The sequence below is a fragment of the Triturus cristatus genome, chromosome 3_1 (assembly GCF_964204655.1).
Source record: "Triturus cristatus chromosome 3_1, aTriCri1.1, whole genome shotgun sequence".
Classification (NCBI taxonomy): domain Eukaryota; kingdom Metazoa; phylum Chordata; class Amphibia; order Caudata; family Salamandridae; genus Triturus; species Triturus cristatus.
The window spans coordinates 877,336,940-877,359,179 of NC_140583.1; the positions used below are offsets into that span (position 1 = coordinate 877,336,940).

At 46.3% G+C, this 22,240-nt stretch overlaps 1 protein-coding gene across 2 annotated transcripts in view; it reads left to right on the top strand.

Moving 5' to 3' along the window:
* The window catches only part of ABCB11 (ATP binding cassette subfamily B member 11), a 431,988-nt gene that overhangs the window by 128,627 nt on the left and 281,121 nt on the right, over window positions 1-22,240 (top strand). For both annotated transcript variants that reach the window (XM_085645365.1, XM_085645366.1), the window contains exons 4-6: window positions 17,785-17,832; window positions 17,932-17,986; window positions 19,037-19,278. In XM_085645365.1, the coding sequence (XP_085501491.1) occupies window positions 17,785-17,832; window positions 17,932-17,986; window positions 19,037-19,278 (345 nt within the window). The remainder of the gene's footprint in view (window positions 1-17,784; window positions 17,833-17,931; window positions 17,987-19,036; window positions 19,279-22,240) is intronic.

Sequence of the window (22,240 nt, forward strand, 5' to 3'; positions counted from 1 at the left end):
TTATATGGGCATCCACTCCTCCCTTAAGCAAGCCTTGGTAAAGCCAATCGATCGATAGAGCCATTTCATAAGCTAAATTGCTTCTTCATTGATTGGGATGTGTATATCTGTGATTGAATAGATGGCTAAATGGCTGGATGTGAGAATGTGTCAACAGTTATATGGATAAATGAGTGCATGGACGTGTGAATGAAATAGTGACTGAGTGCATAGACGAATACTCTCCATCTATTCTTATTCCACATGATGGCTAGTTGAAGTTAAAGATGCTGAGGCACATGTCCAGAGGAACAAATCTTTAATAAGGTACAGTGCTCATGAGACAATCAACATTCTCAGCACTGTTCGAAAAGATAGAACACACTGTTCATTGATAAAGTCTCCCAAAGTCACCTCAACTGTTTCCCAAAATTACTGGGAAGAGTGAAAATAAAATTATGACATTATGCTAATTATGAATCAGATGATGATGCAGCAAAGAATATTGAACCACCCCTTTTTCTCACTTGAGGAACATGCACCTGGTGCTTCCTTGAAGCACAGTGAGTTGACTACAAAACTTGCCGTATTGAATGTTGCGCCCCATCGTTGAAGGGTATTAAGATACCCGACATCAGGAATTAAAAGCAAACAGACCCCAGTTGAAACAGTAAACAAGGAAAGTCCCACATACAAATGGGCCGTTTATCTAGATACCTAACATAATGGTCTGAATCAAAACAATTAAGACAAAGAACAAAAGCATCCCAATATCCTTAACTGATCATGCAAGCATTTGGGGTGCTCCAATAAACAGTGTTTGTCTACCATCAGCTCTAAATGCCATTGAAAGACACTGTGATACTAAACATTGATCAGTAGACATTCAGTGCTATTGAAACTGGGAGAGCTGAAACACCAAACTGCTCACAGAACATCAATAGTGTGCATTTTGTCTACCAATATGGAGCCGTTTCCATTAATTGAACTCTGATACCCTTTCAGAAGAGATAATTCAACAGCAAGTATCCACATGGGTATATCTACCTACAGCTGGTCTCGATAACAAAATACTCTTGTAATTTTCATGGTAAAGCAAATCAGCAACTCATTTATTAATGGCTATATAAGATGAAAAATATTAGGACTTATAAGGAACTATTCTCCAAGCCTGTGGGATTAGAGGATACATGTTTGGATATCCGGGGAGTATCAAATGTTTGGATATAGCATCATAACTCGACCCCAGAGGAGCCTGCATTCAAAAGAACTCTCTAATTGTTGAGAAGTTATCTATTTCTGTCATTGGGTTTTTTCCCTTTTTTTTGTTTCTTTTTTACTTTGTTAAACAAAATTGTATTTAACCTCTTGCTCTTCAATACAAAAAAATTAAAAAGGCACTCTACGTGATTAGCATCTTCCATACAATTTAAAGCAACCATCCTGACTTTGTGTGGCGCACATGCTATGGTCAAAAATATGAGACGTATGTACAACCTGTATTCAATACAGCCAGATAATGATGTTACAAAAAGGGAAAAAGTTAAAACTTAAATGTTCTTCCCTACCGAATACAACATCATAGGTACATAACTGTGTACAGAATTTTAAAAAAAAGACCCAAATAATCCCATGTTAGTACCTCGGATATAAAAGGATGTCGAGTCCACACAGCTTGTAGGATAACAAAGGTGGAATGGGTGGCACTTTCGGTGCCTAATTTGAGCTGGTGGTTGCATGCGGGGCCCATTGGCACTTATTTTTGAGAACTGGCACTTATGTTTCCTGATATGACGCACCCAGAGCAAGAGAATGAATGACACTCTAGGCCAGGGGAAAGAAGGAGGAAGAGAGAGACGGAAAAACGTGACAAAGAGAGAAAGCAGGAACCTGCAATAATGAGATAAAGGGGCAGAGAGTGTCTGCTGCTAGATTAAAGAGGCATGAGGTGGGATTAGGATTGTGAAGCCTTAGTATTCGCCAGGCCGTGCATCTGCAGGTTTCTGAGGTAAACCCTGGGCTCCAGCACTCATTCTTTTACAAATGAAGCACTGGCTAGGATTCCCTCCACCTTGTCCTGCTTACGATTTAAGAAGCATATTAGAAATATACGTGCTGTAGTATGCAGCCTAAATTTGTACATATCTGCATTCCATTTTATAAGAAAACATCAAAATAATGCTAATGAATCCAGGCAGAATGCCAGTAGAATGATATCTAAGGAGTGTATGTTCACCTATACTAAAGGAATCGCGATCTGTAGGCAGAACGTTATGTTATAGACTATCAATAGGAGCCATGATCTTGTGAACCCATGTTGGGGCCCGCCGTCTCAATCTGCACATAGAAAACTCAAAATGGCAGCAAATCGTAGGCAGTTGGCCCAGTTCCGGGCACCAAGAACACCAAACAAAGTAAGAGAAGGCTCAATGTGACATCTAAAGTGACTGCCAACCACGAGGGACCATAAACAAACAAAAAACTTGAAGTAAGAAACCAAACGATATGTGGAGTGTACACCAACTTATGCAAGTAGGTGCTTTCAAATAGACATCCTGGAGCAACAAAGGAAAATGCAGATACTTTGAGAGAAATGGTCAAATTTCCTTTATTTAAATTGTACACACAATAGGCCTTAATCCCTATATAAATCAAACACAGTGCAGTGGATGTGAATATCATTAGCCAGGAGGCGCATAGGGTTTTGTACTGGAATGCCATTTCGCACTGGAAGCCTTTGTTTCAGGATATATTCTTTATCCATCAAATAGTCCCCGTCCTTATGCATCTCATTCATTTGCAGTGGAAGCACTTTCTAGGAGGCAGAAGAGCTCACTCCATACCAGGACAGTGAGCGAGGAAACCTCATCTGAAGTCCCTTGGTGTATATTGAGCGAGCCAAAGCGCCTGGATACCCTATCGGGGGATTTGCCACGCTTTATAAACCCTGATTGATTGGTTGAATGATAAATGATTTGGCAAACAGTTAAGGCCTACTGTCAACAGATCTACAAATGGATACTGAGTTTGTTCACTTTGCTAATTATCGTTTTCTCTTCTTCCATAATGGTTTTCCTGGGCTGAAAGCGTGCATTGCATGAGGGCGCCGCCCCCTTGCGTCAGTCATATACACTGCTGTGGGAGGAAGTTGAATAGATAAGAACACATCTTGTTTGTGCCTGCAGTAGCCACAGGGTAGACAGGACAACAGCTATCTCCTCTGACTAAGAGGTGACCAAAGTTCATAGATACCAAGGCAAGCAACAGGTTTTCTTGTTAATTGAATACAAGTTTTGTTGCCTCCTATTGTTTTCTTTGGTGTGAATTTGCTAATAAAAGGTCTCAGAATGTGCGGGTGCGCACAAAACCCGAGCATCTAGAAACTTTGTGAAGGTGGCATTTAAAAAAGGAGACGTATTACTGTAAAATGTTTCTTAGCAGCAATTTGTCATTTTCCTAGAAGCCATTTTACCCGATTCATCATATAGGCGTGAAAGCCTGAAGCAGAAATAATGCGCGTCACAGGGGAGAAATGCACTTTTGGAGTCAACGTTTCCCTGATGCAGCCCTATATTTCGTTGACGGTACAACATTTTCGTAGAAAAAACACAGACAAAGAGGAGTTTTTTATTAGCTCAATGTACTGCTAATTGTATTTGCACATAGGGGTGCTGAATTTAAATGGATTTAGCGATGGATTTATGAATAGATTAGTCTTTCAGCACATTGGATCAGTAACAATGATAACTATCAGAAGAGATGCAAAGAGGTACTTACAGTGGTGATTGTGAGATCTCTGCAAATTACATTTTCAGTATTTTAGTGTTAAATTGTGCAATATTTTCGCACTCGGTGTCAAATACTTACACTTTCGTGCATTACGATGAACGGCTAAATTGAAAACGTACTTGTTTTAAAAAAATGGCCCTGATTTTAGATTTATAAAATCAGCGCTATGTAATTTGCAGGGTGGAACAATGGGAGGAGCAATGTCAAAGCAAAGAGATTTGAAAGTGCTTCTTCAGTGAAGGGTGAGTTTTTGTGTGTGGGTGAATGTGAGAACGAGTCAGTGGTTACATGAATGAGTGACTAGGTGGGTGTGTGGACAATTAATTGTTGAGTGAGGGCATGGATGAATAAATGAATGAAGGATTGAGTGAGTCCCTGAAGGAACAATTGAAAAAAGTGTGTGTGTTTAGAATGGTGGAAGAGCTGGTGAGAACAAGAATGGATGTATGAGTGCAAGGATTGATGCAGACAGGCTAAACCAATCCTACAGATTGAGGACTCAGACAGCAGTACTCAGGGGCATATTCTCAAGGACTTACCGGCGCATTAGCGGCACTTTTCTGCCGCTATTGTGGCAATATTATTATCGCAGTATTACCAAGCTGTCGCTAACAGCCGTTAGTGACAGCTTTTTGGCGAAAACGTCCAATTAAAAGATCGTGACATCTGTTAGCAATATATATCGCTAATGACATGCAAGGGAGGCGTTCCCATGCAAAATCTGCCGTTAAACCAACATCCCCATATTCACAAAGGGATTCCTTAAGTCCAGAGGACCACAAAAAATGGCTCTAACTGCAACTAGAGACAGATTTTTAAGACCAGAAAATATCTGGTCTTAAAATGGAGATAGCCATGGTTTTGTTGCTGGACCGCGCTGCAAGCAATGTTGCTGTGCTGCCCTGCTACAAAATTATAGGGCAGGACTGTGCACCATCAATAAGGTAGTGCGCATTTCTGGGCCTCACTCATGAAAAGTGTGTCAGCACTGCAACAAGACAGCGGTGCAACAATTTTCACTACCACCTTCTTGCGACACTACAGATGCGCTGTATTCATTGGACATAGCAAGTAATGACAGATGCGTCTGGAATCCTGACGTATCTGTCTGCGCTAAAGTCATGCATTGCAGTTGTGTCACAACATTGACGCAACTCCAGCAATGCATGGTGCCAGCCTATCCCTGTGGCACTGCGTCACCCTTACGCCTGCCATCAGGTAGGCGTAAGTTACTGATGCAGTGCAGACCATGAGGGGTGCCCGGGTGTCAGCGCAGTTGGATACCCATCGTTTGCGTTTGGATGCTGCGGTGTCATCGTCTGTAAGCGTAGGCGTAGTGGTGGTGCTGAGGGAGTTGATAAGACATACTTCGGTGGCCTTGATCCATCTGCGATGTGTGCAATGATGGCGGTGGTGTACGGTGGGCACGGTGGAGACGTGATGTATACAATGATGGTTGGTCCAGGAGAGTCCTGTGGTGTGGCTGTAGTTGAATGTCCAGCTGGCGGAGGAAACGTGCTCAACCGTGTGTCCTGCTATGTTGCTTGCTGCGGTGACTAGCTGCTTGACTCTGATGTTGTTGAGCTTCCCCAGGAGGGGCTGTTTTTCTGGTCACTGGGGTTGTCCAGGTGGAACTTGTGTCTGCCGAGTAGGATGTCGTCGGTGGATGGGAAAGCCTGGTGTGCAATGAGGTCCACAATGGTATAGGAGAATGGGGGTCCATGGCCCGTGGGGCATGCAGATGAGTGTGCTGCAGAGGATGGTTTTGGGGTTGGTCCGGATCCGTAATTTGGGGTATTCCGTGGTCACCCTTGGGTCATTAGAGTGGTTGGTCAGTCCGAGTACGCTCCGGCAGTTGATGGCAATGCCTCCTGCTTGACGGTCGGGGTGCTCCTTGAGGGTGATACTTCATCCGCCAGTGATTGCGATAGCGATGTCCGTTCCGGAGCAGAGGTTGTTCCTGGAAGACGAGGTGGCGTCCAGGGTTGATGGCGAGGAGGGTGCCGGCGTCGTAGCGGTGGGGCGTCCAAGAGGAAGGCTTCTTGGTGCTGAGCGCGGTCCAGGGGCAGACGGACGCAAACAGGCTAGCCTATGGGTTGCCTTTGGCATGGGAGATGTCCAGTACAACGCAGGCAGTACATCATTAACTACGCAACTCCGACAACGCAGGTGCCTTTACATCGCATTTGATTGCAACGCATTGTGAGGTCAGTAATGGGGTAATTTAAAGTTTTTCGGGTGGGTTTGGGTTTCGGAAGTAAAATAGGAAATTTGGGGTGGGTTTTGGGGTAAGATATGGAACCTGGGGTGTGTTTTGGGGTATAATATGGATTTGGGGTGGTGGTTTGGGGTATAATATTGAAATTGGGTTGTGCATGTGGGTCAAATTTGATTTTTGGGTGTGTTATGGGGGCTCAAAAGGAATTCCAGGGTTCACGATTGGGTTTGGGGTGCACAGGTTAGTTTTGGGTTGCACTCACTGATGTGGGAATAGTGATATTGATATCTCCGCTATGCAACACCTACTCTACTGTTGCAATGTGCCTAGTATTAGTATGCATGGGAATGGAATGCAATGTTATGGCATGCATCGCAACCACCTATGTGCCTTTGGCACATGGGTGGTATGCCCGCTGTGCATGGGCGCACAGCGGCCGCCATTGAGAAGTGCTGGGGGGGCTGGACAGCTGTGAGGTGGTAAATGCTTGAAAGAACACTGGATGGGGCGTGGATGTGGCGATGTGTGTGTGAGCATTATTAAAATGAATTTACTTTTTTTTCTAAATATATTTAAATCTGCGTTGTGGCGTTCGTCATTCCTTTTTTTGAAAAAAGGAATGACGAACGCCACGACGTGGAAATAAGATTGAGAATTTCAGACACCACTCGGATAGACATATCAAGAGTCTACGGGGGTGCGAAAATAGTGTGGGCAGAATAACGACTCCCGTAAAATATTCTGTAGACAAGACTTTACCGAAGTTGATATAAGTGGTTCCTAATACATAAGATCAACTTAGGACACCACCAATGTACAGCATCAAGAGCAACAGAGGGTCAAAGTGCCATAATAGAAGGTGATAGCTCCTCAATCTGGAAAAGGGAGAAACGAATAAGACCGATGCCCAAATTCTAAGAAACAGATCCAATAACTGGAAGGATCAAGGATAGGACTATATCTAGCCCTAAGCTGCAGTACGACTGATACTTTCTACGATAGAAACTGTGTAATGAGAAGAAACGTGACCCGTATCGATTTTTGTCCTGAGGAAGGTGGTTCAGCTCACAAAGCTTATAGACCACCGAAACGCGTCAACGCTCTTGTATTTTAAGAATCCTAATGAGCTAGGGACCTTTAGATGAAAAGGAAATCCTTTTTACTAAAAAGTTCCATACAGATCATATATAGCTCTTGGATCAAATGAATTTTTAAACAGATAATCATGACTCTTTTTCCCTAGTGGGGTTTCAATACGTTTTTCTATTGATTGTTTTGTAATTTTGTTATATGATACTGTAATGTATAAATTGTGACCTTTTTTTTAATGTACTAATGGTATACATACTTTCGGAACATTTCCGAGATTTTAAATATATTTAGAAAGCAAATTCCTTTTATTAAAAAACAGTGTAAGCATTACATTTCAGTCTGAGACTGTAACTTGGGTTGGGATTTGCACGTTTAGTGCAGTGGTGGTGAATAGCTTTTTTTGTGTGAGGGTCCAGAAAACCCTCAGTATGACTGTGTAAATAGTAAAGGTGTATGAGATTTTCCTCCAGGGATTTTCTACTTTGCTTAGTTGCAGGAAGTAGGCAGCCAGGCTCCCTCCCCTGAGCCAAATACAATGCTGCGATGCGGCGGTGGGATTGGTATTTGGCAATGGGATAAGGCATGCAGCCAGGGGCTGGAGGGGTGGACATGTTCTCCATACAGGCTGTAATGCAGCCTGCATTACGAACAGGGAAGTGCGCATGACTGCTTTGGGCAGCCTGAGTGGCGCCGACCAAACAGTCATTGCGCATTTGGGTGGGCATGCAAATCTGCCCATGCCTTGCCCCGTGCTTGGAGCAGTCATAAAGCAAAGGGAAACATAGCATGGTCACATCAGTAAGTTATCATCGTGTGATGATTGTTCCTCCTTTGCACTGCTTGGAAGCAGTGGGGTGACTCTCTTCCACCATAGTGGATGAGCCGACACTGGGGGTGCATCATCTACGTGTGCTAGGCCTGGGGGACTCGACCCCCAGGCGTCCTGCACTACGCATCCCACCTTCTCCTTACCTGGACATTGACACCGTGGCGCAATCCGCTGCACTTTCTCCAAATCTGTGACTCAGCCAGCAGGAGCCTCAGCTAGGAGGGATTTTACAAGCCTGGGTACAGCAGTCGCCGCCAAGTCCGCTGGTGAATCTCCCGATGTAGTTGATGCAGAAGGGCCCCCTTAGGCGTGAAGTTGCAGCGCTCATCCACACAAGTTCGGCGCAGCTCAGGGGCCTCACCTTCCACAGCATCCTGCCAGCCCAACATCATCCGGCCTGTGATGCAGAGAGGCGGGACCCACCATTGGTAATCCCCTCCGTGCACCCCGGTATAGTGGTGGATCGGTGTATGCGATGCAGTCCTCCCTATGTTGGGGCGCAGGAGCGACTCTACTATTGACAGCTCCAAGGTGCGCATGGCGGTCTTCTCAGACAGGTCAGCAACGTGTCTCCATGCGACCCGCCAGAGTTCACCACCAGGTATGGGCAATCGTCGCGCATCAATGTCTACTGCCATGGCTCATCGACTCCACAGCTTCTCCACATCACACTCCAGGCTCCAGACGCAGGTCCAGCGAGGCATCCAGGCTCCAGATGCAGGTCCAGTGAGGCATCCAGGCTCCAGACGCAGGTCCAGCAAGGGAGCCAGGCTCCCGACGTAGGTCCAGCGAGGCATCCCAGCTCCAGACGCTGGTCCAGTGAGGCATCCAGGCTCTAGGCGCAGGACCAGCGAGGCATCCAGGCTCCAGACGCAGGTCCAGCGTGGCATCCAGGCTCCAGACGTAGGTCCAGCGAGGCGTCCTGGCTCTCATCCTGGCCATCCTGGATGTTGGGTGGCTTGTTGATGTGTGCTGCACTTGTCCCTGGCTGCTCCATTTAGCAGTTTATTGGTTTTTATGCCTATTTTATAATGGAGGTTGACTGATAAGCTATTGCATTAGAGACAAAAAAACTACTGATAGGCCCATTAGCGGCAAAAAACTCACGTTAGTCAGCCTAACTCAGACCGCTAACGCCGGATTTCCTATCGCCTTTGCGCTGATGTTAGCGGCTATCGCCATGTAGCGATGGCTTGGTACTACATTGCTAACATGGCGATAGTTTACAGGGTTAGGAGGCGATAAAAAAAACTGCCGCTAACTGCCGTTTGCAGTAAGTATCGCTGGTCCTTGAGAATCTCCCCCTGAGTTCCTTAAAATGCCTGCAATTACTAACATTATGGCAGTGCAATTGCCACATCACCCAGAAATCCTTAGTGAATGTTTGGATATACTCTGTCACTGACTTATTATGTTTGCATGTTTAGGTTTTCCCTAATTCTCAGTAATCCTTTGTGCTTGTTTAAATTTGCAACATCACTCAGTAATCCTTACTGAATTTTCTGAATTTACTTGTCAGAGCTGACATCCTTGGCGTGGTATTCCTCCCCCCCAACCCCACCCCCTGTTGGTAGCATTAGAACCCCTGTGCAATTTACCTCTACTAACCAGCCATAAAGTGCTTGTGCTGCCTCCCCTAAACATGGTAAAATTGGCCTGCATCTGATTGGTACATTTAATGTACTTATAAGTCCCTGTTATATGGTTCTGCAGGTACACAGAGCCTGTAACTTAAATGCTACAAGTGGACTGCAGAACCCATTGTGCCAACCACTAAAGTAGCATTGTAAACATGTCTCCTGCTTGCCACTTCAGCCTGAAGTGCAGTTTACAACAGCCATTTCTACAGCCTTAACCTCCCTTTTGATACTTAGAAGTCACCCATATGGTAGACCATAGGGGCACCTAGAACAGGTTGAATGGTATTTAAAAAGTAGGACATGTATACTTAAGTTTTACATGTTGCTGGGTGTGTGAAAATCGCTTTCTTAGTTGTTGTGAATGCTTCAGAAGGAAATACATTCTCATCCTTTGCATTGTTAGAGTCGATAGCATTTCAGTCAATAGCTGATTTATTTGTGTAGTTCAGATATGTACTGTTAACCTTTTCCCATATATTGATGCATATCTTCTCAGTTTGAATTAGACTTTCGGTGCTCTATCAAGTAAGATGGTGCACAGCCCCAATCTCTGCCCTATCACAAAAATAAATGGGCTGCCCCAGTGCATGCACAAACTCACAATTGTTCTCCTCCATGGGGGTGTGGGGGCGTCGCCCCACTGCTTTCTCGAAGTGCAAGAAGCAGAAACATAAAATGGTAAAACTACCATTTTATGTTTCTGCTTCTCGCACTGCGAGAACGCAGAAGTGCCTGGCTGCCTGGTTGGGGGGGCGGTCCTGCTCGCGGGCAGGGTGGAAGTGGCTTGCCCAATGTTATGGGCCCTGACTGTTTGGTTGGCCCCAGGGCTGACCAAAGCAGTCATGCGCACTCTCCATTTTCTCTATGTAGGATGCAGCCTACATAGAGAAAATGCCGCCCTAAAGGCACCCGGCTGAGGCGCTCTCCACTGCGCCGCACCAATCACATCGCTGCCATTGTAGCGTCGTGATTGGCTTAGGGGAGCAGGAGGAGGGAGGCTGCCCAAATGCACCAGGAGCAGCAGGAGCTGAGGCAGCGGCGCGTGATGCGGTCGCGGAGGAAGTAAGGTAAGTTTATTATTTTATATTGATTGCCGTCAGCCCTCCTCCCCCTTCCTCCTGCGTGAACCCTCCCGCCCGTTTGCTGGACGCGACTGGCCTCACCCATAGGAACAAAGTCTGCTGTGGCGTCTTCAGAGAAAAAGAAAAAAATGCTTTCGGAATAATTTGGTAGACAACATAGATATGTGATGCAGATATATGTATTTTGTGGGTTGATTGTTAAAATTAGAAAAAACTCTGTACTTTCATGTAGTCAAGTCAAGTCAAGTCATAAAATTTGTATAGCGCACTACGTACCCAGAGGGTTTCAAGGCGCTTAGGAAGGGGAGGAGGATTATTTGTCAAATATCCACGTTTTAAGCTGCTTTCTGAACGCTAGGTGGTTCTGGGTGAGGCGAAGGTAGGCGGGGAGTGAGTTCCATGTTTTAGCAGCCAGGTATGCAAAGGATCTGCCTCCCATGGTGGTCTTGTTGATGCGAGGTATAGTGGCGAGGGCTTGGCTGGAAGATCGTAGTTGGCGGGAGGGGGTGTAGAAGGACAGTCGAGAGTTGAGGCAATCTGGTCCGATGTCGTAGAGTGATTTGTGTGCGTGGGTAAGCAGTCGGAAGGTGATCCTCTTATTGACGGGTAGCCAGTGGAGGTCTTTAAGGTGATCAGAGATGTGTTCGTTGCGAGGGATGTCTAATATGAGCCTGGCTGATGGGTTTTGGATTCGTTGGAGTTTCTTCTGGAGCTTTGCGGTAGTACCCGCGTAGAGGGTGTTTCCGTAGTCCAGTCGGCTCGTGACTAGAGCGTGGGTAACTGTTTTCCTTGTTTCGAGGGGGATCCAGCGAAATGTTTTTCTGAGCATGCGAAGAATGTTGAAGCAGGAAGAGGATACGGCGCTGACTTGTCTGTTCATTGAGAGTGAAGAATCCAGGATGACGCCTAGGTTCCGTGCGTGGTCTGTCGGGATGGGTGCTTTTCCGAGGGCTTCAGGCCACCAGGAATCGTCCCATGCAGAGGGGGATGTACCTAAGATGAGGACTTCAGTTTTGTCTGAGTTCAGTTTCAGACGGCTTTGTTTCATCCATTCGGCAACTTCTTTCATTCCTTCGTGTAGGTTAGTTTTGGCGGTGCTAGGGTCATTGGTGAGAGAAAGGATTAGTTGAGTGTCGTCCGCGTAGGAGATGATGTTGAGGTTGTGTCGGCGTGCGATGGCCGCGAGGGGGCTCATGTATACGTTGAAGAGGGTGGGACTGAGTGAGGATCCTTGAGGGACGCCGCAGATGACTTCAGAGGCCTCGGACTTGAATGGAGGAAGGCGGACTCTCTGGGTTCTTCCGGTGAGGAACGAGGTGATCCATTCAAGTGCTTTTCCTTGGATTCCGATGTTATTGAGGCGTTGTAGAAGGGTGCTGTGGCAGACTGTATCGAATGCTGCAGAGAGGTCGAGGAGGATGAGGGCGACTGTGTCTCCGTTGTCCAGTAGAGTTCGAATGTCGTCTGTTGCTGCGATGAGGGCGGTCTCAGTGCTGTGTTTGGCTCGGAAGCCGGACTGTGAGGAGTCGAGGGATTTGTTGGCTTCGAGGAAAGCGGCGAGCTGGTTGTTGACGGCTTTCTCGGTGACTTTGGCCGGGAATGGAAGAAGCGAGATGGGGCGGTAATTTTTGAGTTCGGTGGGGTCCGCTGTTGGTTTTTTCAGAAGGGCAGTGAGTTCGGCGTGTTTCCAGTCTTCTGGGAAGGTAGCGGAGTTGAAGGAGCAGTTGATGACGTCTCGGAGGTGCGGTGCTATGACGGAGTCTGCTTTGTTGAAGATGTGGTGAGGGCATGGGTCTGTGGGGGATCCTGAGTGGATGGAATTCATCAGGCGGATGGTGTCCTCAGTGGAGATTGGGTTCCAAGCGTTAAGGGTGTTCACGGGGGGAAGGTGGTCAGCAGATGGTAGGGTGGGTTGGTTTCCGGGTTGGTTGTCAAAGCTGTTGTGGATGTCTGCAATCTTGTTGTGGAAAAAAGAGGCTAGGGAGTCGCAGAGGGTTTGAGAGGGGGTGATGTCGTTGGAGTTGGCCGAGGGATTGGAAAATTCCTTGACGATGTTGAAAAGTTCCTTGCTGTTGTGAGCGTTGTTGTCAAGTCGATCCTTGAAAGCTGTTTTCTTGGCTTTTCGGATCAGTTGGTGGTGGGTGCGGGTGGCGCTTTTGAAGGCGTCCTTGGTGCTGGTGGTTGGGTCTTTTTTCCAGGCCTTTTCAAGGGAGCGGCAGAGTTTCTTGGACTTCTTGAGATCATCGTTGAACCATGAGGCTTTCTTGCTGCCAGGTTTGCTTTGACGTTTTTTCAGTGGAGCTAAGGTGTCGGCGGTGTTGGATAACCATAGGGTGAGGTTGGCGGCGGCTTCGTTGGCGTTAGAAGAGAGGGCTGGGGAGTTTCGAAGGAGCGATGCGGAGATTTGGTCCGTGGTGATTTTGTTCCAGTTTCTTTGCAGGGTAGGTTGGGAGTGGATGATGGGTTTCGGCTTGTTGTAGATGAAGTGAACGCAGCTGTGGTCGGTCCAGAGGAGATCCGTAGTGTGGCAGAAGGAGATATGATTGCTGGATGTGAAGATGGGGTCGAGTGTGTGACCTGCGATGTGGGTGGGGGAAGTGACTAGTTGTTTAAGTCCGAGGTTGGCGAGGTTGTCCACGAGGGTGGAGGTGTTGTGGTCGTTGGTCTTTTCAAGGTGAAAGTTGAGGTCTCCCAGAAGGATGTAATCTTTGGAGGGGAGCGCGTGTGGGGTGATGAAGTCCGTGATGTCTTCACTGAATTTTGCGCGGGGTCCTGGTGGTCTGTAGAGGAGAGTGCCTCTGAGTGTTGTTTTGGGGTCGATGTGGATCTGGAAGTGAAGATGTTCGGAGTTGGCGAGATTGACGTCAGAGCTGGTTGAGATGCGGATAGATTTCTTGTGGACGATGGCGATTCCTCCTCCTGTGTGGCTGGTACGGTCTTTGCGGGTGATCTTATAGTCTTCAGGGATGGCAATGGTGATGTCTGGTAGGGGGAACATTCATCCATGTTTCCGTAGGGAAGGCGATGTCCGGGGAAATGGTGTCTAGTAGATTCCATAGGTCAATGGCATGCCTATGGACCGATCGGGTGTTGAGAAGGATGCATTGTAGGTGGTTGGGGTCGGGAATCTGTGGTGTGGACGTAGCAGAGATGTTGTCGGTGCCGCTGAATTTGCAGGAGTAGCAGGAGAAAGGTCCATGAGTGTGTCCAGGAGCGGCTTGGACGCAGTTGGGGGCGCGACCGGGGTTGAGGGCTAGGAGGGTGGCGGCATCGTAGGTGATGCGGGAGGGCAGCGCAGCGCGAGGGGCAGGGGGTCTGGCGCTGGGCGCGGTCCAGGCGCGGACGGGCGTAGACGGGCTTACCTTTGGCGCACCTTCGGCGCGGGTTGGGCGCGGGCGCTGCGCGTGGGCGCTGCGCGCGGGAACTACTGTCATATATGGATAGCGGAGGGGGAGGGGCGAGGGCGGCTCAGCTGGGAGGCGTGGCGGGCTCAGGGGAACACAACAACAGCAGGATCAAAATGGAGGGGAGGTCAGAGCAGGGCGCCGGGGGAAATCACACACAACAATGCAATCAAAGCAATGTAAGCGCTGTGGGATAATAGCGCTATGAAATTACGAAGCTTACTAAAAATGGAGCTATGCAGATATCACAACTTGGTTACAATGTACTTTCAGATCCGTTTGCAAAGCTCGCACCATAGTGGGGTGGGGGCTTACATTTGTACATGTGCTCTCTAAGCAGTGTATTGCTGTGGAATAAATGTAGCGTGCAGTTTGCCATCATAGAAGTTGCCGTTTAATAGTTCTATTAAGTGTAAATAGCAGACGTTTCTGTGATCCAATTTAATGTTACCTATTTTATCTACTTTAGAAGGGGTGTAGGACAAGTGTGTTCTTTTTCGGGGTGCAGGCGGCGTGAAATGAGGAGGGCACATTCGATCTCAGTCAGTAGTGTGTCAGGGGTTACCTTTTTTCGGGCTGTCTTGTGAGGGGCGTAGCTGGTGTGTCAAGGGCACTAGTGCATGGAGGGAAATGGGGGCCCTGGCCATTGTTCGAACTGTGAAATACAGCAATATCCAGGGTGAGTCCTGGTGCCACTGCACCTGCTGTGACACTGCCTGGTCCGCCTTTAAGGTGCGCACGTTGATTTTCCTGTTAGGGTGCTCACTGCCACATATGTCATGGTAGGTGAAGCACTTACACTGCAGGAGCGTGCGGGCACGTTTGTGTGTGTTGGGGTGAGGCTTTTTTTTGCCATTGACAGTCAGTGCCGCTTTAATTTGCCAGAGTACAATGTTGCCCTTGCCGGGTTAGTGCTGGCAATGCCGTTTAGAGCCCGGACAATGCGTGTGTTTGTGGGAGGCTGCACGTTCCTCCTGCAAAGGACCTGTCTGCATCAATAGTGTTCTCGAGGGCATCTAGGTACCTCTGGGGACAGAGATGTAGGTGCCGTTATCACACCGTGAGGGCTCTCGGCGTTATTATGGTGATCATGGTGATTTACTATTGTGCATGTCAAGTGAGGGCCAGCACTGCCAGCAGCAGCCGTGAGCTGTACCTCAATGGTGTAGGCACTTGTCTGTCGTTTCATCATGGCATTCAGGCCACGAGGGTTAAGGCGAACTTAATAATGACGTTGTTTGCCAGTATTTTCAGTTGTGGCTTTTGATTGGACTTTAAGCATAGCCTATGTGGGCAATTTTGACCTATGGTTCCCACATTAAATATAGGTCTTTTCGTCAGACTTAACTGGCGTTTCATATCACGCTGGCTGGAAATTGGCCGAGTGACACCCTTCTTCGTGATATTGTGTTGGGTGTTTGTGAGCTAATTGGGGCCTGGTCGAATTAATGGTCTCATAACTCTCCGGCCAGGGTATGTTTGGGAAGCCGTGGCTTCCTGCTGATATCCTGGTGCTTCAAATCAGGGTCAGGATATAAAAAATAGGGTTTTCTTTGGAGTGCTTTCTAGCGCCTGGATACCCTGCCCTCTTGGATGCGGTCGCATGGAAGCCATGGATGTCGGCCGGGGTAGGGAGAGGGGGCAGAAACACAGTGCAAAGTTTAAGCATTTGCACTATGGGCTGTTGCATTGGGTGTAAGAAATAACTTTCAACTGCAGTTGGTGTTCACCCGTGTCACGGTGTGATTATTTTTTTCCAGGCCAAAGATTAACAAGTGCCATTTTCTCTCACTCCCTTTCGATCTGAAATGATCTTTAATTCTCGATTCAGGCAAGGCAGGCTGAGGCTCAGCCATCCCAGTCTTTTCGAGCATGGTCATTTGTGCACCATAGATTGAGTACTGGCAACATCTGTTATTTATTTCCTGTGCTTTGAAATGGCAGATTTTCAGTTTTAGTGCTAATGCAGGGAAACAACTTATTCAGTTTTCTGATGGAAAATAAGCGCACAAAGGCAAGTATCACCACGGCAAGCCATACTGGTGCTAGTTTTGAGGGACAAATGGAAAATTGAGTCAATTAGTTTTTGACTTTGAATGATGCATTGTTATAGTTGCATTGCCCTTGGCTCTTTTAGTGTACGTCAGTACATTATTCACAATTTTATTGCACTTCATGGCATTTATATAGCGCTTCCTACATTGATGCTTTCTTGCTCTTCAATATCACTAAATGGATTAATCCACTATCAAATTGTTGCCTACACGGAGTGTATGCAAGACTGTAGTCACTATTTAGATGTTAACAGTTCACAGCCCAGGAACTTCTAACAGTACACAGAATGATCAGAACACAGGTCACACAACAGATGGCATGTACTCAGCAATGCATTGTATCTCGAAGTCTGTTATGAAGCTCTGTGGTTATACTGAATAAGAAGCAACCTATGTTGTTATATGACATCTCTCTATTATTGTAATAACTGCAATTGCTCTATTAACCTGCCTGCTTTCTCAAATGTGGTTAAAAACACATCATTTGTCCACTCTTTTTTCAAGAACAATTACAGGGGAGAACCCCCCTCTACCCGAACCTCCCGTAGGATGTTCTGGCTCTCTCGATACGCTCGCTGCAGTGTAGTACAACAATAATTTTACGCCTCACCACTTTCAAATGTCACCACCCGCTTTGGGTTTGGAAGAGCGTTAGGAATACGCCTCCTGTGAAAGAGTGTAGTGTGCACCTTCACCTGCCTGCCGGGGATTCTTGGAGGGTCCCTGAGGCCCCTGACTCCCTTCCCAAATGGCGTTCTAGGGGAAAGCACACTCACTGTGCACAACTTCAATTGTAACATGTGTGTTTGTCGTAAAAACTTGTTTGACTCCGTGACCGGTCATAATCAGGCACAGGCGTAGGAGAAAGAGTTCTCTTAGTTACATGGAGCCATGACTCCACGTGACTGAGGGAACAACCTTTTGGACTCCTGAGGGTGAAAATGTGCCCCTACACAATCGGTTTTACAGAAGGGACCACACAGCTCCTGCAGCCACTACACATTGGCGGGTAGCATTTACCTTACCCACTAACATTGCCGCTAGATGTGTCAAACAGCTGAATATTTGCAGATAGCTACTGCTAGTAGAGGAAAAGAACCCAGTCAAACGCTGGATGTCCAGTAACTAAAGGGTTGTCTGCAATAAGGTAATCAGACAGCCCCTTGTAGTCAGGTGCTGTTCAAACACCTATTTGCTAACTTCCCCAGTTATTCGCTGTTACAAGTGTTGTCAACTCAAAATGTTCTTTTTGGAATTCCACGAAACATGTCATGATATCTATGTGGTGTATCTAAGACACTGTCTTTTCGTGAATTCTTGCTTCCAACCTCTACATTTATTTATTTGTTTGTTTGCTTATTTATTTATTTATTTATTGTCTTATATAAGTGCAGTCTAGTCCCCAAAGAGAGCACGAGAAGAACACTCAACTATATTCAAAGGAGGGCTATCAACTGGAAAATGTGTCTGCAGTTAAAGATTGATTTCGTTGGCCTGATCAATTGCAACACACACGATAAAGTATATGTCTGGGTGCTATTTATTGCACCTGATCAATTCTTATCCCTGTGGCGTCCGAGTATATCTGGCACATTAAATATCGCACCCAGACTTGGAACGAAATAAAACAATAGCAGATTAAAGTAAAATGCAATTGGAAACGACCACGCATCATCTGTCTTTTTTTCTCTTTAAAGGGGTTCCTACGCCAATGGAGATGCATCTACAAAGAAAAATAAGAAAACGTAAGCGTGTTTCTTCTCAAATAGCTGCATTAAATTGCACACAAAAGCTATGGAGTGAGTGATGCATTAAAAATAATATAATGTTTTGTTTTCTTGAAGGACTGAAGAAGAGAAGAAAGCAAACACTAAAATCCAGGTTGGATTCTTCCAGCTGGTAAGGGCACGTTTTGTACAAATAAACGTTTGCACAATGATTTCACCATTAAATCGGATTTTGAAAATGTAGCTTATCCAACATAGTGCAAAAAGCTTTTAGGCTTCCAGTCATTGTTAAGTGCCACTTTCTAAATATATATTGTGTGGCACTTTTATATGTAATGCTAACCCTACCCTGCGGGCTTAGGCGACATCCATTAGGAGTGACTTATCCGTATATACAAATATGGTTTCACACATGGCAAAGACACTTTCCTTGCCATGTGTGTTTGCAGTGCCTTTAAACTGCAGCACAGTGCTACTCCTGGTAGTTGTATATTTTTATAAATACACACTGGAGATCACATATGACATTTAAGTGCCATTCCCTTGGTTCCCTTTCTCTGTCATCTCCTATGACCTTACTGCTAAGTTAAATAGACCCCCGAAACCGGTTCTAGGATGCTTGTACTGGGGTGAATGTATGACATTGTTCTGCATTCTGTCCATCAACTGTTGTTTTTGCATTTGTCACCCCGAGTGGGAAGGGTATGCCCAGACGTGGGTCCCTTGCTCTCCATGCCACTGGAGTCAAGCTATCCTGGATGAAGAGGGGTGAAACCCCGAAACCGGTCCTAGGATGCTTGTTTCTAGTCCAGGGTGGACCTGGCTTGGCAGTTCGGGCTGGACTGTTCCCATGAGGCACAGGGTCAAGACTGATTTGCATATGGCTGGGTTCAAACTGGAACGGTATGGTGAGCAAAAAAACGATGGATTTAGGCCCAGATCTTTGTACTGGGGTGAATGTATGACATTGTTCTGCATTCTGTCCATCAACTGTTGTTTTTGCAAGTGGTTGAAACTTATTTAACAACAACCTTATAGGGCCAGACTACACACAAATTGACATCGAATAGCAGTGTCAAGGGGCACATACTCTAATATCAGCCAAAACAGAGAGCAGCGTTCTGCAGTTCGGAGCTGTCCTGCCTGATTTATGCCTATTTTGTGATATTGACGTCATGGCAAAATAACTTCCTGATCACTAAGGAGTTGCACTTTCTTCCAGTTTCGATTTGCTTCCTGTTATGAGAATTTTCTGATGGTCTTCGGGAGTTTCTGTGCCATACTCCACGGAGCCGCTCAGCCATGCATGCTGCTCGTGTTTGGAATGATGACAGATACCTTCATTCTGTATGACATCGAACTGCAAGAGCTTCAAATCCCAGGAAGAGTTTGCATTAACAACACCATTTTGTGGGCAAATGATTCCCTGAATCAAAATGAAGAAAATGACACAATAAGCTGCGGGTAAGTGACCTTTTGCCCTAGTCATTTAAATCCAGATTATCTGAATGAACATTGTAAATGTATTCCTATAACCGAGAGAAAAACACAATCATTTCATTTTTATTGAAATTCTAACACTTTAATGTGCAGATTTTCTCAAATCTCAATGTTGTCATTGCTTTGTACTCAAATTATTTTTCGTGCTTAAGTAAATGTGTTTTACTCAGGGAAATTACTCATTTAGTGGTAGATAGTATTGGGACATGTGCCAAAAATTAGCAGCCATCCCATCCACCCACCTCTCATATTTCCCACCTCATTTAGAGAACGGAGGAAGAAGGCGTACCTGCTACCACTCAACTGTTTGGAAAAACTCTCTTCCTGGATTAAAGATCAGAGAGAATCATGTCAGAGAGACAGCCTTATTAGGGCAGCATCTCTGACACACTTTTTCGAGGCAGCTACAGACAGGAAAAGCTCACAGATGTCCCCTACATGCTAAAGAAAACTCCCTGTACATGAGGAACATCTGTTTTTTTCCTGGAGGCAGATCCCTGCTTTAGAAGACATGTCATGTCAGACCTGCTGTCACTTCCCCCCCCCCCCTGAAGTGTCTCCCCCTTCGGACGTGAGAGACACTTCCGTGAAAACAAGCATTGCCAAAGCCAGTAGCTCTTTTGGTGATGCTATGTAGCATTGGAAAAAATGACTGCTTATTAGCTATGCTATCCAGCATCAACAAAAAAAACAATGAGCATGATTATGTGTATACGCATAAATGTGTGGAGGTTATGTGTATACGCATAAATGTATGGAGGTCCATCATTCATGATTCATGCATATGTGTCACCATGCATGTGCACACATACAGCATGACACAGCCACCATTTTGTTTATTATTTTATTTTAAGTTTCAAGACTGCAGACACCACTTGCAGAGGTAAATAAAATACATGAATTTAAACTAATGCAAAAGTACTTCTTGAAATGAAGCTATCCTGCAGCAAAAGCAGCTGCGAGATCCCCCCAAAATTGGAGGGCTTGGCAAGGGGGATGGCGTGGGGGGGGCAATGGAGAAGCGGGAGGGGAGCGGCAATGGAGAAAGGGCCGGGGAACAATGGAGGAACTTTGGGGGGGAGGAGGGGATAAAAAAATAAAAATAAAAACAAATCATAGAGCGGAATCAAGAGTGTTCTGGTGGTGGGCTGAGAAGAGAGCAATATGGAGCAAGCCGGGAGGAGGGTGTTTGAGAGGGAAGCAGCACACGAGGGAGAGCACAAGAAAACATTTGCACTCTAACAGAGTGCTGAGAGTAAAAGAAAAATTATGTCCCTGAATGTGAGCAGTGGGAAAAAATGTCATCAATCAAAAAGTTGGAAAGAAGCTTAGCTCCAAAGGAGGGACCAAGACAAGGAAGCAAAGCCATCAAATAGGAAGCAAAAAGAACGGATGATGGACGGAATGCTGAACAATGCAAATATTCACCCCCAGTCAAAAGGATCTGGGATGAATCCATCGTTCTTTTGCTCACCACGCCACCCCAGTTTGGACTCACACATAAACCAATCAGTCTTGTCCTGTTCCTTTTAGGAACAGTCCAGCCCGAACTGCAAAGCCAGGTCCTCCCTGGACCGGAAACAAGCATCCTAGGATCGGTTTCAGGATATCAACCCTCATCAGTCAGGCTAGCTTGATTACATTGGTGCAGTGAGCACAGGACCCACGTCTGGGCAAACCCATCCCACTCAGGGCAACAAAAGCAAAAAGAACAGATGATGGTCCGAATGCTGAACTTGTTTCCGATTCAGGGAGGACCTGGCTTGGCAGTTTGATCTGGACTGTTCCCATGAGGAACAGGGTCAAGACTGATTTGCATATGGCTGGGTCTAAACTGGGGTTTCATGGTGAGCAAAACAATGATGGATTAAACCCAGACGTTTGTGACTAGGGGGTGAATGTTTGCATTGTTCAGCATTCCATCCATCAATTGTTCCTTTTGCTTTTGACGCCCAAAGTGGGAAGGGTGTGTGCCCAGACGTGGGTCTCGAACTCACTGGCCATTGGATTCAAGCTAGCCTGGCTGATAAGGGGTGATGCCCCGAAACCAGTCCCAGGATACTTGTTTCTGGTCCAGGGAGAACCTGGTTTGGCAGTTTAGGCTGGACTGTGCTCATGAGGAACAGGGTCAAGATTGATTTGCACATGGCTGGGTCCAAACTGTGTTAGCATGGTGAGCAAAAAAACGATGGATTAAACCCAGATCCTTGTGACTGGGGGTGAATGTTTTCATTGCTCAGCATTTCATCCAACAATTGTGCCTTTTTGCATTTGTCACCCTTAGTGGGAAGGGTGTGTCTAGACGTGTGTCCCATACTCACTGCGCCACTGGATTCAAGCTAGCCTGGCTGATCAGGGGTGATGCCTTGAAACCGGTCTCAGGATACTTGTTTCCGGTCCAGGTAGGACCTGGCTTTGCAGTTCGGGCAGGACTGTTTCCATGAGGAACAGGGTCAATACTGATTTGCATATGGCTGGATCCAAACTGGGGTGGCGTGGTGAGCAAATAAAACATAGAATAAACCCATATCCTTGTGACTGGGAGTAAATGTTTGCATTGCTCAGCATTCCGTTCATCAATTGTTCCTTTCTTTTGTTCACAACATATTTTTATTGATTTTTCATTTTGACATTACAATCTGGCCAACTTGGCCCATCAAATCATGCTTTGCAGTAACCACCCATTGCGCATTCCCAGCGACACCATGAAAATGTACATCAACCAATTCCACCATCCCACCCACGATCAACTTGTTGTATATTCCTTCAGTAAGGACACCTGTCCAATGCAGAGATCAAGGAGCCTCCTAAACCACCGTTGTATTGTCACATTTCAGTATCAATGAGAGGATCTACAGCGGTAACCGGGGCCAAAACTATGCCACTATGAGTCACCCACCATTGGCATATTTTTGCATGTTTTTGC